A 12,022-nucleotide genomic window follows, 5' to 3' on the forward strand; every position below is an offset into this window, starting at 1 on the left:
TTTCTTTATCAGCTTCTACATATTCTTCCTCTTCACCTTTGAGTCTCACACTTTTGCACTTCTCTCTATCACTAATATATCTAAAAAAATGTCTTATCTCCCCATTTTACCGTGTCAGCTATTTTTTCTTCCATTTTCATCTTTGCTTTCCTGACTACATGACCAGCCTCTCTTAAATTTTCCAGATATTTTTGCCTGTCTTCCTCTTTCTGCGATCTTTTGTAATTTATGAAAGCTAACCTTTTATTCATTACCTTCCCAGCTACTACTTTTGAGAACCAAAGTGGCCTTTTTTCCCTCTTACTTTTACTTACTTGCCTTTTCTGGTATATGTTTCCTATATGTTTAAGATGGGCACTTAACTCTTGTAAATGCTGGCGTGTGTACATACAAGGTGCTGAGAGATGCCACTCATTCTGTAAACATGTTTGGGGGTTTGTTTGTTTTTTTGCAAGTATCTTTATTGTATGCTAGAAGACCCACCTCTTCAAAATGGTGGACCTTCCTCTTCCCGATGCACCAGCATAGGAGAGGCCTTAGGCACCTGGGCCAATCAGAGCCTTAGGTATACTTCCTGGTGTATCCTGGGATGCAGAGGGAGTGGCCTAAGACTCCAATTGGTCAGATACCTAAAGCTTGCCATCTCAGCTGATCAGGGATTCCCTTGCCACGATCAGGCGTGATTTTGTAACCGGCGCTGGTTATAGAATCAGCGATGGGGGTGGGGGGGGTAAGGCTGTTTTTACAGGCGGAGGCAATTCTGTATAGGACGCTGGTGTGCGATTCTCAGCCGCTTCTTAGGCAGCTGCTGAGATTGGTGTGTCCTATATAGAATCTGCTCCTTAATTTTGGAAAGTCTGGTGCTTATATGTGTAAGATGTTAAATTGCTATTTACCTATGTAAGTTCTGCCACTCATTATTTCAACAGTTTTTCTCTAAAATGGCTGTTGGTGGATGTGCCGGCACTTACTCATGAATTTTTCCGGTGTCCTTACACTTTTTTTTTATAAACACAAAAGTGAGCCTTTTGTAAAATACTTGAGGAATTCTGGACTTCCCAATCCATTCCTATGTGCCTTATTCAAAACAGAGATTGTTTAGCATTTTATATAACATACAGTATACTTCAACAGTATCTGACCAGTAATTCTTGTAAATATTTCTTAAGCTGATTCTAAGAAAAGAAATATGTTTTTGATAATTTGAATTTTATGAACGCTCTCTTGGGTAAAATGGTTAAATATTTGTTTCAAATGGGAACGATTTATTAATTAAGTAGTTCTAAGTACCTTTTGGGGAGGTTTTCTCCCTGATAGGTTGTTTGTCAGGGCTGCTACTAATATGAAAATTACATTGGCTAAAATTAATATTCTTTCTGGAGATCTGAAATCCAGGCTTGATATAAGGAGCCTGGGGAGCAGAACTGAGAATTACTGTCTGGTTTCACTAAACAAAGCATAACTAAAAGGGGATTAATTTCACCTGCAGAAAATGAGAGAGAGCGAGAACAAATTTCTAAGCTCCCTAGATAGTGATGTTCCAAGTAGAATTGGGCATGAGTGTTCATCTCCCTTCATTTTTCTCTGTTTCTATGTAAATTCTGTATTTATCAAAATAGTACAGTCATCTCTTTGAGTACTAATTTTTTTTTAATGTGATTCAATATATTTTTATTGAGCACAAAAAAAACCAACAGTAAAAGCAGATACACCAAACACAGAAAGATAAGCTCAACTTTTTCCAAAAGCAACTAAGACCCCCATCCCCCCCACCTAAAGTCCTCCGAGTAGTCCCAGCAAAGAGGGTGCCAAAAGAAAGAGATACAAGAAACCAGGTAGGTACAAGTAGTCCCAGGACGAAGCCAAAGCAGCAGCATGAACCAGACTAACAGTTCAATATGCGGCTCCGGGCCACCGGCGTCATCGTATTCCAAAAGGGTTCCCAGGTTCTCTGACAGGTCCGTCCAATCAAAGAAGAAAGATCCAGTACTTCTCTGCGTTCCCACGTCATGAGCGTGATCAGCCTAGAACGCCAGAGGGTGTAATCGGGAGCCTCCACGTCCATCCATTTAAGCAAGATGCACTTAATAGCCATCAGTCCAGTCCAGCATAAGAAAGCTGCTGCTCCTGGTCGATGAGGGTGAAAATGAGGAGATACACCAAACAGCAGGAGAGGAGAACGCTGCACAGTAATGTTCCAGGTACAATCAACAAAATGAAAAATAGAGTCCCAAAAATATTGAACAGAAGGACAAGTCTAGAACATATGGCCTAATGTAGCTTCAGGAGCATTGCAACGAAGACAAGAAGCAGAGGGGCGAAGCCCTGCCAGATGGGCTCATGTGGGCGAGATATACAGGCGGAGTAATAATTTATAGTGTTGTTCCCAAAATACAGTGTATTTACAAAATACAGGCAGCTTTTTAATCACTTTCAATATCACATCATCAGGCAGAGCTACATTAAGATCACGGGCCCAAGCATCATGCAAGTGGAGAGTCAAGCAGGGGGGACTCATCCTTTAAGTGTTGAAATTTCAAAGGCACAGGCAGCTGTGAGCCAAAGGTAAAAGCAGTAGACAACAGCTGCTTACAGGAAGCCGTAAGGTTATAACGGGGTAAAGAGGAAATATAGTGATGAATCTGCATATAAGCAAAACCATCCATAGGAGGCAGAGAATATTCTTCGCTCAATTGGGCAAAGGACTTAATCCGTCCCTCATCATCCAATAAATGAAATAAGTAGTGAATCCCCCCTGCTTCCCACCGCAGAAAGCTGGCCCCATCCACCCCAGGCTGAAAGTTCTCATTAAGCCGGAGAGGCAAAAAAGGAGAGATAGTAGGACTTAGCAAATGAAATTTACAGACCCAGTGCCAGACCCGTCGCAGGGGGCCATGTAACAGGGCACTAGAGAGAGGCCTCCATTTAGAGAACAAAGCAGAATGGAGAAAAGCACTAAAGTGAGTAATAGTGAAACAGGAAAGCTCTAAGGAGGTATTAGTAAAAGTGGATGTACCACAAAAAAGGTCATTAATATGACGCATTCCACAGCCAATCGTCAGAAATTGGAGATTTAACAATCCTAAACCCCCTTTATACCATGGGGAAGCCGCTCATCGATAAGGTATACGAGCACGTTTGCCCGCCCAAAGAAACCGTTGCACCAGTCGTTCAAGCCTCTTTTCATCCTTTGGAGACAGAAAAAGAGGAAGAAACTGGAAGACGTATAACCAATGCGGAACAACAAGCATATTATAAAGACTCACCCACCCCAGAAACCTGCAACCAGGATCAAATCTGAAACAGAAACCCCCATACACACTACACACCAGACCAACCATATCACTCACTCACTCACTTAGCCGCCCAATAAAATCCCATGACAACAAAATATCTTAAGAAACAGTGAACAAGGGCGCAGCTTCTCTAAAAGACCTCCAGAGAGCGCCATAGCCCTCCCAATGGAGTGACTAAAGATGGATTCCAATCCCCACAAGCAGTCACCCCCCCAAACCCCCCCCCAACAATCAACATGCATGCGGTACCCGAACAGTCAGTCCCAAAACAATGCACTCTGAAACAGATCACAGATGCAATTAAATGACCTCTCGCAAGCAAATAGATACTCTCCCCCCAAGAAGAACCAGACCCCTACCAACCATACCCAAGCAATCAAACCCGAAATGCAACAAAAACCCCCACTTTCATTCCATATGCACTCGGAAAATAACAAACTGAAGATATTGGGTAGACAAGGACCCATAGGGAGGAGAACAACCAGCGATTAGACTCCAGAGGACTAGGCCATAAGAATCAAAACTGCCAGCCACAGTGTCATCAGAATCATGGTGCGGAGGAAGGACCAGGCAGAGCATCCAGGAAAGCCTGGGCATCCTCGACGGTAGCATAACTCTTCCACCTGGCGCTTGTCCAAATCTTCAGATGTACCGGATAGAGCAACATAAAACGCTGCATGCGATCAAAAAGAGCAGAGCACACCTGGAAAAATCGGCGCCGGCGTTCCTGTAAGGCTGGGGAATAATCCTGAAAGATCTTGATTGGAGATCCTTCATAGCAGAGAGTGTTGCGCATTTGCCTGTAGCGTCACATAAGTTCAGCTTTGTGGGCAGAGTTATGAACCTTCAAGAAGGTGACTTGGGCGCAGGTGTGGTTGTCCTGTCGCCGGCCTAAGCAGTGTGCTCTGTCCAGGTGCAGGGGCCCCATGCCATCTGACAGCGGAAATTCATTCTGGAGCCAAGACTCTAAGGTGGGTAAAAGACGCGAATCAGGAACCGCCTCAGGGAAGCCAAGCAGCCGTAAATTATCTCTCCGTGAACGGTTTTCCATATCCTCAATCTTGTCGGCCTGACGCTACAGCTGTTCCTTTAAAATTCTATCTACTTAAGCCTAACAAAGAAAAGCCTCCATAGACTCCAACTAGTCCAGAACATGGCGGCTAAGCATATCTTCTCAAAAAGTAAATTTGACCATGTCTCACCACTCCTGTCCAAGCTCCACTGGCTTCCTGTTATCTCCAGGGTCCACTTTAAATGTTCCTGCCTAACCTTCAAGATCCTACACGGCATCCTTCCTCCTTTTATTCCACTATCCTGGAATTCCTCAAATCCAATTTCCACCAGATCCACCCAAAAACTAAAATTATCCTTCCCCTCCTTAAAAGGCATATCCCATGTTGGTAAACTAGGGTCTTCCCTCCCCTGCAGAATCACTCAGCTCTGGAATAATCTTACTTCCCCTCTTCGTAACTTGAGTTCCCTTCAACTATTCCGTAAGCATCTGAAAACTTGGCTATTCTCCAAAATGTAACCTTCTTCCCCTCTCTGGTACTCTAAGCCCTAACCTCTCTTTATACTTATTTCTATAATTCCATTGGAGTTCCGTTCCATCCCAACTCCTGTAAACCGTGCCGAGCTCCACATTGTGGAGAAGATGCAATATATAAACCCAAGATTTAGTTTAGTTTAGTTTAAAAAGAAGAGATCCGCTGCTGAAGCAACGCCACCCTTGTCTCGAGTTCTCTGGTGCGCCTAGTAGTCTCTGTGAGTACAGCTTCTACAGAGGTAAGCTGCCCTCAAAGGTGCTCAAAACGGGAATCCAAGTCCCGCACCACGGACGCCGATAGCGCCTCGATGTGCACTTCCAATAGGGATCGTGTGGAACCCGACTCTGCCGCCGCCATCTTAGGATTGATTTTCGGAGGCTGTGCATCTCTTTCTTTTTCCTTTCTAGTCACCCTCCCAGTCATAGCCGGGCTGGTGTGCTGGACAAACCTGTCCATGCACGGCTCCTAGCCCAAGTGCTCTGTTCCAGATGCAAGTAAAGGCCAGGCAAGGCGGGAAAGGACCCGGGGCCCTGGAGTTTGAGCAAGGCATGTCTTGCTCTGCTCAGCACATCACGTGACTCCTAATTATTATTTTTTTTTAATATAAATCTTTAATTTTCAAATGTTAACAGTGCCATACAATGAATTTAAACATTAACACTACACAGAACGCACTTTAAATACAAAAATAATTAAAAACAATCATTTTCTCCCCCCCTCCTCTCCATAATTAATAGAAGAAGAAGTACATATTTAATTTTAATAATATAGATAATTAAGTATAGCAAACAATAATACTTCCCCTCCCCCCACTCACCCACCCTGGATGTGGAAGGAAGTCAAATAAAAGGAAAGGTACATGACAGTTATTGTGACTCAATAAATGCAGTCAATGGGCTCCACACCATTTTGAATGCATTACTATATCCCAAACATTCCGCGTTCATTCTTTCATACTTGTAACTGGAACATAGGTTTGCCCACCAGAAAGTGTAATTCAGTCGATCATAACTCTTCCAGTTACGTGTAACCATCTGGATGGCTATTCCCATCATTATCAAGAAATGCCGGCTTTTATGTCGATCCAAAGAAGGGTTAATATTCAAAGGAGGTTTAAATTATGGCTTTATAAGTCATTGGTAGCGATGATCCAAGTACAACATTGATTTGTTGCCAAACTGACTTCCAAAAATTAAGTATCAATGGACAAGAGAATAGATGATCCAACGTCCCTATATTAACATGACAATGCCAGCATCTATTAGACTTAGAACTGTCTATCTTTTGTAAACGAACTGGGGTCCAAAAAATCCTATACAACAAGAAAAAACAAGTTTGTCTCATAGATGCTAATAGAGTACTAATTAATTAAAACATCAAAAGAAAAAAATTAAAGCTAATGCTAGAAAATTAACTTTTTGGTGCAGAATTCCTTAGAAGTACATTACTAGTGTTCTTCATAGCTAAGGCTTCAGATGTTCAGCGATTTTTCATTGAACCAGGGGGAGTTTTGAGCTGCACGCTTTGCTATACTGTTTTGGTTTTGCCTGGGAGATTGCTTTTCAGATATTGGGCTCTGTTTCTCCTCTATTTTTATTTTCTCATCTGATCCCACACTCTCCTAGAAGAGAGCTGCGTTCCTCCAATCAATCCTTACTGACCATCCCATAAATTAGGCAGCTTTTTCTAGACATTTACAGAGATTCTAGTTTCTCTGTAATGGCTCTGGATTTCCCTTCTGCTATATCTGTGCACAGAAAAATTTCTTAAATCATATTTGAAAGCTTATTATTTCAAGCTGATGTTTGACCCTAGTTCTCTTAACACTTCAGTTTAGTTCTTCCTTTGCGTTCTTCTTCTCGCATTTTTTTCTTTCCCTATCCTCCTGTTCTTACCTCTTGATATCTAACCGTCCAATCGGATTGCACAATTTTTTTAAAAAAATGCTCCCCAGGCAGGCCGCCATAAATTGAAGGCGCCTCCGGTAGCCTAGGGAGGCCCGCAAAACTGCCTAAGCTCGCTTAAGGCTAGGCATAGCCTTAGGTGAACCTAGGCGGCTGTACGTGTCTCCCTAGGTCAGTGGGAGACGCGTACAATGTAGGCCAGTAAAATGCTGCTACACTTATCTTGACAAGGGATCTCCCTCCTGCGATGAGTATAGCAGCTGTGGCTGCCAGTAAATGGCTGCTACACTTATCTTGACAAGGGATCTCCCTCCTGCGATGAGTATAGCAGCTGTGGCTGCCAGTCCCCCCCCCCTGAATGATCGCGGCAGGAGGGAACCCAACTCCTTTTGCCCAAAGACCGACCCCCCCCCCTGAACGATCACAGCAGGAGGGAGCCCAACCTCTCCAGCCTGAAGACTGGACATGACCCCCCCCACCCCAAAGATCATGGCAGGAGGGAGCCCAATCCCTCCTTCCTGAAGGCCGCCCGCCTCCACCCGAAGGTCATGGCAGGAGGGAGCCCAACCCCTCCTGCCCGAAGACCCGAACCCCCCACCCTGAAGATCGCCGGCAGGAGAGTGCTCATTCCCCCTTGCCAGACCCCCCCAAAATTCCCCCTTCCTGAAGGTCACCGGCAGGAGGGTGCTCAATCCCTCCTGCCGGACCCCAACAAAACCACTCACCCCTCCCCAAAGATCGCTGGCAGGAGGGTGCCCAACCCTCCCAACGAAACCCCCCCAACCCTTCTCCCCAGACCACCCAACAAAACCCCCTCCCTGGAACCCCTTGAACATTGGCTGGATGGGTTTTTCCACCGGCCGGCAGGCCCGCCTCCGTCAAAATGAGGCGGGCCCGCCCCTCTCCAGCCCATCCCACCAGAGCCTAAGACCCCCTCCTATGGGCCCATGTACCTTTGATTTTTATCTATTGTTAACCACTTTGATTTGCCTTTTTTTGTTGTTGTTAATACTGGCGGTATATGAAATAAAATAACTGAAAACTGAAATGTGGCCAAAAATATGTATGGTTTTTACGATGCACAGACTTTTTTCCTGTTGTGAAAAAAGAAAGGAGTGTTCCTTTGGGAAAATAGCATATGCAGATGACATTTTGAAAATCTTATGTGGTATTTTCTCCCTCCTGGAAGCACAAACTAAAGAGCAGCCACAAGTTCACAGGTGGTTTTATCATCTACACTTTGCTCTGATTTTCAAAGGGGAGCTATGTGGTTTCCCTACATACATTCAAACTGCCTGTTGAACTCACATCTCTGTCAGCCATTTCAAAATTGCTCTGTACACAATCACCTGACTCCTTTTAAAGTTATGAAATGTGAAATAATATGTGACCTTTGTGTTTCAAATTTGTTTTCTAGGAAAGAAAGTTTCCAAAGTTTGTAGTGAAAGAAATGGAGAACATGTATATAGAAGAGCTTCGTTCTTCGGTGAACTTACTTATGGCCAATTTAGAAAGTCTTCCAGTGTCAAGAGGTGGCCCGGAATTTAAACTGCAGAAGTTAAAGCGGTCACAGAACTCTGCTTTCTTGGATATTGGAGATGAGAATGAGATTCAGTTATCAAAATCAGATGTGGTGTTGTCATTTACTTTAGAGGTAGGTGATGGCACCACTTGTATAGAATCCATTCTCAATTTACAAGTCTGATTTCATATGTCAGATTTCTGGAATATTTTTTTTTCCATATTTTTCTGGATCCATAAAGGGGAAGTGTCATCCGCCCATGGTTTCTAACATATACCTTAGTCAAAGATGAAATTAAAAGGTGTTTTTTTTTTTCTTTGCTATTGACATCTTTCAAAAAGTTGCTTTGTTTCTAATGCAATAGGTTTTCCTTGTGTCACCTAGGCATACGTGGATAGTGGATATACCCTACACATAAACAGTATAGGGCTCAAGAAAAATACATCTAAAAACCCGCCCAAGTCGGTACTTGGATGACTTAAAAGACAGGTCATTCAAGTGCCAATAATCGAAACCAAGTTTTTAGACACATCCAGAGACTTTTTAGGCCTCTGAATCCCAAGTGCACCCAGAGCTGAAAGGGGTGTTTTTGAAGGAATGGTTAGGGTGGGATGTGGGCTGACCTAGACTTAGTTGTACTGCTGGGATAATCGAAAGTTTGATGAGACTGCCAGATGGAACTTATATGTTCTTACTTAGGAGATCTAAAACCAGGTCTAATTGCCCAGAAGGTATCCAAAGTGACCAGATAAGCACTGCAGACACAAAGTACAGACCCCCCCCAACACACACACTCTCCCAGTGATCACTGATCCCTCCACACTGCCATAAAAATCGGAATAAAAACATACATACCTGCCTCCAGAACATCAGCACCTGGCATAGGAAAGCCTAGTAGAGCTGCACTAAGGTGGCTTAAGTAGTCTGGGGGGAGGGCTAGTGAACCATAGAGAGGAGGACCCAAGCCCATAAACCACTCTAAACACTGCATTCATGGTGAATAATGAGTGCCCACCAACCCCCCAGCCCTACTGTACTGCATTATAGGTGCCACCTGAAGCCATAAGAGCTATTGGGGTTGTTGACAGGTGTATAGTAGGTTTTGGGGGGGCTCACCTTGACCTATAAGGGAGTTCTGGTGAGATGTTTATGTGCACCCTTTTTGTGAAGTTCACAGCAGTGCCCTGTAAGGTGCCCCACTGCTCTCTTGCTATGTCTGGGTGGCCAGTCCATCACATTGATGGCCCCTCCCACATCCAAAAGGTCTTGTTCTGGGCGTTTGGGACTTGGACAAATATTTGGATGAGAATATGGTACTAGAGGTCTGGACGATCAAACACCTGGATGTACATTAAAACACCTGATAGAACATTTAAAAAATCTATATATATTTGGACGTACTTTTCGAGAATGGACATTTTTGTGCTGCTGACTTTGGGCGATTAGTGCCCTATGTCCAAATGGGACTTAGATGTTTCTTTTGATTATGCCCCTTCACGTATTAATTTGGAGCTAGTTGGGGACTGCTGTACCAGGAGACTGATAAGCAACTTCTCTCAGACTTTTTATTCAATTCACTCACTCAGTAAATACTACTACTGCATATCACTCACTCAGTAACTGAAATGTTACCACTACTTATCACTTGTATAGCTCTGAAAGGCGTACACAGCGCTGTACATTTTGATATTTATAGATGGTCCCTGCTTGGAATAGTTTACAATCTAACTTGGACAGACAGACATGACATATAGGGTTGGGGATTCAGAACCCAAGGCCAGAGGAGTTAGGAGTCGAAAGCACTCTCAAAGAGGTGGCCTTTTAACTGGGCCTTGAACACTGCCAGAGATTGAGCCTGCCAAAGGGATTCGGGCAGCTTGTTCCAAGCATAGAGTGCAGTAAGGCAAAAGGGACGGAGTCTGGAGTTAGCAGTTGAAGAGAAGGGCACAAATAGGAGGGACTTACCAGCCGAGCGGGGGAGATAAATAAAGAGAGATAGTCAGGGACAGCTGAGTGAGTGTATTTGTAGGTCAGTAAGAGGAGTTTGAATTGTATTCTGAAACAAATGATAAGCCAATGAAATGACTTTAGAAGAGGGGTAACGTGACTCAAAAGCTGCTGTTCTGAATCAACTATTTACTGCGTTCACTTTCTCATCAGTCACTGTGGCAGAAGCAGTAGGCACAATGACAAAAGCAAGAGTAGCAAGCGAAGTATAGAAAGTCACGTAGAAAAGTATAGAAAAGTCAACTTTACTTTCATAGAATAGTCCCAGACTCCTAATCTTACTTCCTAGTGTTGAGGGTAGCAGGTGGTACACATAGTTCATTTGGATTGGCTTAAGAACCCAGTTAATGATTGTCCCACATATTCTGTTTTCCTTTCCTGTCTCTTTCTTCCCGCTCATCTCCTTTCCTTCTTTGTTTTTCCCTTTTCCAGTATTGGACTCACAGACTGGAAAGAAACAAATTACTTGTTGGGGTAGAGATAGTGGATGTGATGCTATGTCCTGGGGGTCCCTAAAGGGTAGAGGATGCTCCTTGGTTTATCTAATATAATAAAAGCCTAAGCGCAAATGCACACTCTTACCAGCGTGTTCCGTTTTCCGTGCACTGTAGGTCCCCGCAGGTAGGAGTGCGCATGCGCGCTTACCACACGCATCTCTCTCTCTCTCCTGAGACGGATGTCGGCCGCGGCGGCTGTCGGCGTCTGCAGGCCGTGGCGGCTGTCGGCATCTGCATGCCGCGTGGCGGCTGTCGGCAGAGGGCACACACGAGGTAAGGGGTGCTGCTGGACAGGGGAAGAGATGGGGGGGAGAAAAAGGAAGGGAGGTCTACTGCTGGATGGGGGAACAGGAAAAAGGTGCTGATGGACAGGGGAAGAGATAGGGTGGGAAGAAAAAGGAAGAGAGGCCTACTGCTGGACAGGGGCATAGGAAAGAGGTGCTGTTGGAAAAGGGGGAGATTAAAAAAATGGAGAAGGGCTGCTGCTGGATAAGGGGAGCATGAAGGGGTGGTGGTGGACACAGGGAAGGTAAAAAGGAGGGAGAATGGGTGGACAGCCGAGGAAAAAGAAAGACAGAAATACAGAAAGCGGCTAAGGAGAGAGAAAGAAATAAAGACAGACACACACACATATATTCTAGCACCCGTTAATGTAACGGGCTATAAGACTAGTTTTTGAATTTTATACAATTGAAGACAGAGTGGAGTTTCTTCAGCTATAATCAGCTTGTGAAAGCAATAGAAGTCAAAACAATTCTGTTTTGATTTTTTAAAAAATTTGAGATGTTCTCAGATTAAACATAATAAAGAAAATGGTTGTTCCAGTTAACATGTATGTTAAAACTTTGACAAATCTTGTATACAGAATAAGTTAATGAGCGTGCACTAGCTTCCACTGAGTCTGCACTCATGTGCATTTTCCTCTGCATTAGCTAGGGATATGCGCAGGAAAAAAAAAAGATTGGGTCCATGTATAGATCATTTTCATTTTGCATTGGCTGGTTTTCATATTTTTACGATTCATTTCAGAAATGTATGTCAAATTTGATTAAAGCATATACCTTTTTTAATGTGCATATGGAATGCTTTAGTCAAGTGCATTCCGTGTTAGACTTTTTTGCCGTGTTAGATGTGCATTAGCATCTAACACCGCTTGTTAAAAGGACACCAAACTATTCTGAACTACTTGTGCAAACCCAAAGAACGTTCCTAGCATTTGCACTTGAGCATCATAATCAAATTGAAATCT

At 43.8% G+C, this 12,022-nt stretch overlaps 1 protein-coding gene across 10 annotated transcripts in view; it reads left to right on the top strand.

Moving 5' to 3' along the window:
- The window catches only part of CADPS2 (calcium dependent secretion activator 2), a 575,994-nt gene that overhangs the window by 161,891 nt on the left and 402,081 nt on the right, over positions 1-12,022 (top strand). For all 10 annotated transcript variants that reach the window (XM_033958190.1, XM_033958192.1, XM_033958189.1 and 7 more), the window contains one exon: positions 8,165-8,401. In XM_033958190.1, the coding sequence (XP_033814081.1) occupies positions 8,165-8,401 (237 nt within the window). The remainder of the gene's footprint in view (positions 1-8,164; positions 8,402-12,022) is intronic.

Source organism: Geotrypetes seraphini, chromosome 9 (genome assembly GCF_902459505.1).
Source record: "Geotrypetes seraphini chromosome 9, aGeoSer1.1, whole genome shotgun sequence".
NCBI classification, from domain to species: domain Eukaryota; kingdom Metazoa; phylum Chordata; class Amphibia; order Gymnophiona; family Dermophiidae; genus Geotrypetes; species Geotrypetes seraphini.